The sequence below is a fragment of the Priapulus caudatus genome, unplaced genomic scaffold (assembly GCF_000485595.1).
Source record: "Priapulus caudatus unplaced genomic scaffold, Priapulus_caudatus-5.0.1 Scaffold282, whole genome shotgun sequence".
Taxonomy (NCBI): Eukaryota; Metazoa; Priapulida; class Priapulimorpha; order Priapulimorphida; family Priapulidae; genus Priapulus; species Priapulus caudatus.
In genome coordinates this window covers 248,028-253,374 of record NW_014577343.1, presented here as the reverse complement: position 1 = coordinate 253,374, position 5,347 = coordinate 248,028, and the positions used below count along the sequence as shown (strand labels likewise).

Genomic DNA, 5,347 nt, shown 5'->3' with positions numbered 1-5,347 from the left:
AATGAATTAAACGTAAATAAGGTGTCAAATACAAAACATGGATGTTAGTTTTTATCATATAGGATACCCAATTCCAGGTTAAAACATCATCAACTAACGTGAATCGCACTTGCTAACAGTACTCATCGGATGCTGTGCACGCATCCCTCCCATAAGCTAGGAGTGTTCCCCGAAACTTTGATTACTCATTCGCAATGATAATGATTGATAATGCCTAACGTGCCATAACCGCTAACCCTAAACGCTAATGACATAAAGTGATTACGTCACCGGTAAATAGGGTAAAGAATAAAAAAAAATCAGTTTCCAGCTTTTTACAAAATATTACAGTAAGTTCTGTTTACATTTTAATGGTTAAATTGCTGCATTACACTTACCTGATTTTACTACTATGTTCGATCGTGAACATACACTCGTTGACCCATAACTATAGCCCCTAACAAGCAATTAATGCTTAGACAACATTAATTCAAGATCGTCCAGGTTTTTTGGATTTTTAAGCTAGTTGAGAAACAATCTTATCAGGTAAGAATTTGACGATTGTTTAGTCCTCGTTCAGTTCATTATTTAATGTAAAAAAAACTGCGGAATTTTTTTTTTACAAATTTTTACCATAGGTAAAATTCGTGACGTAATCCTTTAAACCACAAAACTCCCATATAATGACCATAGACCATAATATATATATAATATATATATATATATTATATGACGGGCATTAACGACATTGAAGGCTTGGGAACCACTCCTAAAGGAGTATCCCCGATGGATGACTCATAGTACACATAAAACATACGGATGCTTCGTCACATAACCATAATTGGCTTATTAACGAGGTTGATATTACACGAACAAATGTCGTACTACTCGCAATTAATTTCACTTCCGACTGCTTTGCTTACGTAACGGATACAAAAACTGGCATACATCATTAGAAAAAAACAAGCATAATCGGAGTGCGGGGTGTAAAAATGCTGGCCATTTCCATGAGCCCGACATATGTAGCTCATGGACGAATCGCCTTTCAATCTCTTTTTACATGCTAAGCGTAGTTAGTGGACACACGAATAGTGTGATATGAAAATAAATACCTCAGAACTAGATCACAGTTATTTTTGTTTCAACTGCTCATAGTAAACGACTCTATCGCTATTCGGGTGTAGAATAATGTTCGCGCCATTGCGAGATACAACACACATATTGTATTATATGACGGACCACAAACGTTGACATTTAGGCATTGTAAAGGCACTCCGCAGTCTGACGAGTTTACAGTGCTAGCAATTACAGCATTTCCTTGTGTGTTGGCAATGCATCGTCTAATTATAGCAACAATATCCGCCTGAGGCTGTACATTTAACAAGAATGCAGGTAAGGCACCATAATTTACACCGTGGTTGGGATTCTAGCCTAAACTAAGAGTGCCTGAGATGATACTAAATTCCAAATACTGCTGCTCGTGCCGCCTCAACATAACAGCTTAGACTTCATTCATCTGAAATGCGCGCATATCACTACTACAACGCAACATACTAAACATTAGCATGAAAGTCTACGGCTAATTTATGCAATACCATCGATGACATTTCATTGGAAACAGGGAAAGAAACAGAGAAGAAACAGGGTTCATTTTCATCGTCTCCCCCATTTGCATCAGAGTGAGGCTAAATGTATTCTATAACGACCAAACGTATTAAATGCTATATAATATAATATATCATTACAGCACACACGTATATATATATATACACACGCACGCGCGCGTGTTATATATATATAACACTGTTAGTCCATTCATTCTAGAAAGTACTGTGATAGTAGTACTCATACTAGAAAGCTTCATAAACCCCATCAGGGTTCTTCATTGATGGCCATCTGTGTTTAAGGCTGGTCCTGGGCACCATGCAGAGCGTGCACAGTGTCAGCTGAAGGTGTTTCTGTCACGTTTTTATCGGCTTAGTGAGGTGTTTGTCCGTGCTCACGCTTGTGAAGGTGTTTCTGGTACAGCGTGCTCCATCGGCTTGTGAAAGTGATTTCTGTCATGTACTCATCTGGCTTGTGAAGTGTTTCTGTCAACGTAGCTCTCGGCTTGTAGATGTGTTTCTAGTCAGCGTGCTTCCATCGGCTTGTGAGGTGTTTCTGTACGTGCGCATTCGCTTGTGAAGGTGTTTCTGTCACGTGCTCATCGGCTTGTGAAGGTGTTTCTGTCACGTGCTCATCGGCTTGTGAAGGTGTTTCTGTCCTGTACTCATCGGCTTGTGAAGGTGTTTCTTTCCTGTACTCATCACCGTCGTGCGAAATCGCTGTGGCAACGACATCAGACGATAAAGCCACGCTGATCGATGCTCTGTCGTTCGGTTTTTCTTGCGCGGGAGGCATGCAGCGGCCAGCGGCGCTCCTCTCCTCCTGCCCGGGCGATATGTCAGCTCCTCCATCAGCATCTTCAAGATGGTGTCTCAAACTGGCGTCGGTGGGTAGTGAATCCCCCGTGCTGCGCGGGAGGCGAGACGGGGCGACGTCGGCGGAGCCACGCATCCTCGGCAACTGGTGCGCGCCGCACGCGTCCGTGTGCCGTTCCTCCTCCCACTGCTGCAAGCTGACGCTGTCCGGAAAGTGAGACGCGCACGCGACCTCTGGCGCCACCTCGTGGCTGACGACGATGTGAACTGGGCTGTCTGGTCGATTCACGTCCCCCTTGTAGTTGGTGAAGAGAGATGGAATGGCTTCAACTGCAACCTGCGGGCGAATTTTAAAAGTACTGCTCAATTGCATGGAAAGCGTAATGCGAGAGATATGGCTGTAAAGATGCCTGCTAGGGGTCAGTGACAGTTATGTTCATATAGTTGGCTGCACACCTTGCAACTCCTCAGTACCTTTTATCAGGCTAAAGGCTAATCTCATGTGCATGTATGAACACTACCAAGAGTGAATACAAACAAATCTTAAAAACAATAAATATATAAAATAACATCGTTCTCATGCAGTCCTGATAGCGTGAATATTAATACTGCACAAATAATAAACACATCTATGCATGCACGTAAGTCTATGAGTATATAACAATATAAGCAGGTCTACACACTTGTATATCTGTAGACAGCCCAAGTTCTGCAGACTGCTGGGAAGTTAAAGATCCTGTCATCGGTATCAAGCTGACCGTATCTTCCTTGACTCCTGCATATGAAATATAAATCACTCTACACATGCACAGGCACACACACACACGCGCACACAAACATATACATATACATATTCATATATATATATATATATACACATTCATATATATAATATATATATATATATATATATATATAGACACACAAGCCTCCCCTCCAAGCTCATTCATCGAGGTCACGTCTTGTACTTTCTTGGCAAGATTGTTCCTTCCGCTCATCCTTCCCCGAGACCCCCTATCCGGGGTCGTATGCCCCATCCTTCCCCGGAGTTGCACCCTCTCCTTCCCTGACGAGACTGCCTCCTGCCTTTCCCCCCCCCCCCGAGGTGCTGCCCAACCCTTCCCAGAGGCACATCCTGTCCTTCCCTACCGAGGCTGCTTCCTGCCATTCCCTCGAGGTTTCCCTTCTCGCTGAGGTGTTGTAAGGAGAGCATACCTCTGGCGTAGGAGCAGGTTGACACGGTGCTGTGAGACGACCGCAGGCTGTGAGTGTCCAGCTGGCTGGAGCGCTGGCGAGCGAGCGTTGGGCCACCAGAGGGCAGCACCGCCTCGACCTCGCCACTCGCCGTCAACTCCGTGCTGCATGCGTCTAGCGTGCGACGGCTGTGTGACACACGAGAGGGACGCCAAGATTAAACGCGCGTAGCGCACGCCTTGCAGGACCGAAACCTAAGCAAGTACCTAAGGCCAAGCGAATGGGCAAGACTTCTCGGCTCAGGTGGGTAACATTTTATTATTATTATTATTAAACCATTATTGCATGTAATTCAAATACAAATACGTGTACTGAAGACATGTCTAGACTCATGGAGAAGAAATCTGATAGATGCAATAGTGTTGGGCGGTTAAAATAATAAAACTATGACAAGGGAGAGATTTAGCCACCGGTCAACGTGCATAGTGTGGTGGGGATGGGTGTGGGATGAGGAATTCATGGGCGGGTAATTGATCGTTAACAGTTATTTTAAGATTACTAACAGTTTTTAGGATTTTGCCCTCCTTCCTACCACTCCACAAGGCTAACGTAAAAAATCTGTATCTGCATTGATGGGGTTCACACTAGAAGAATGGGGGGAGGTTATTGTTTTCCTGCATTGCATTAAAATATTTTCATGGGGTTGCATGATTTCGCCCACTCAGCAATAACAAGGTAACGGTGCAGCTCCCAGTCAACAAGCGTATTGTAGTAGAGGTCTAGACCACTGATGTGCGTGCATGCATATTAGGCATGCGAGTGTGACATTTCACGGCTAGAGAAAGCGCGGGGTTATGAACAATGGAACGTGCCTCCCACGAGACATCTGACCGTCGGAGATGTGCCGTAGCCTGTGCATGCTCAGCGTTTCCAGGATGTCGGCGTCCATGTTGCCCTTGCACTGCATGATGAGATATTCCTCCAGGTTTCTACGATCTGACCTAAAGGAAAACCACTTGCTTATTACAAAACATTACTATTACTATTAGTAATACTGTGCATTCGTGTTCATGTTAGAAGCAAAGTTATAAAAAGCAAAAAGGAGCAGCTTAGCAAGTATGCGCAGAAAAACACACTAGTCAACAAGATGAACCTGACTAGATCAAACAAGATTAAAATAATAATAATAATTATTATTATTATTATAATAATTAAATTATAATATTGGCAGATTAAATGACAAGCTCAAGAAATTGAAGAAAATCAACAACTACAACAACAACAACATGATGAAAAAAACACACAAAAAAGATGAATAAGAAATAAAAAAACAAGAACACAATAACACAGACACAGAAGAAGAGTTAGATAAAGCTGAGCAAGCGGAAGAAGATTAGTAAGTTGTCAGCAGGAGTCATTACATCACATACAACTGCTGCTGAAGCTCCAGGATCACCTCCTCCAGCTGCTCTCTGTCTCTCCACATCTCGCGCTCTCGCAGTGAGAGGGCGCTAGCTACGCTACAATGCTGGTCGCTCACCGCCTGCAGCTGCCTGTCTCGCACATGCATCAGCTCCTCCAAATAGCTCTGTCGGTATATACCATAGAAATAGATAGATAACCGGTCATATATAGCGATATATATATTGATATATCAATATATATATATATATATATATATGTTATTATGACCATTAACGACATTAAAGTTGGGAACACTCCTAATGGAGTATCACCCAACATATACATACGGA

General features: G+C 43.1%; 1 protein-coding gene across 1 annotated transcript in view; it reads right to left on the bottom strand.

The window, feature by feature from the left end:
• Positions 1–2,103: 2,103 nt before the first annotated feature.
• Positions 2,104–5,347, bottom strand: part of LOC106808501 (RUN domain-containing protein 3B-like) — an 11,073-nt gene continuing 7,829 nt past the window's right edge. Inside the window, exons 8-12 of the mRNA XM_014811244.1 lie at positions 5,024–5,181; positions 4,466–4,594; positions 3,615–3,781; positions 3,083–3,174; positions 2,104–2,736 (exon numbers count right to left, since the gene is read on the bottom strand). Coding sequence (XP_014666730.1) covers positions 2,104–2,736; positions 3,083–3,174; positions 3,615–3,781; positions 4,466–4,594; positions 5,024–5,181 — 1,179 coding nt within the window. The remainder of the gene's footprint in view (positions 2,737–3,082; positions 3,175–3,614; positions 3,782–4,465; positions 4,595–5,023; positions 5,182–5,347) is intronic.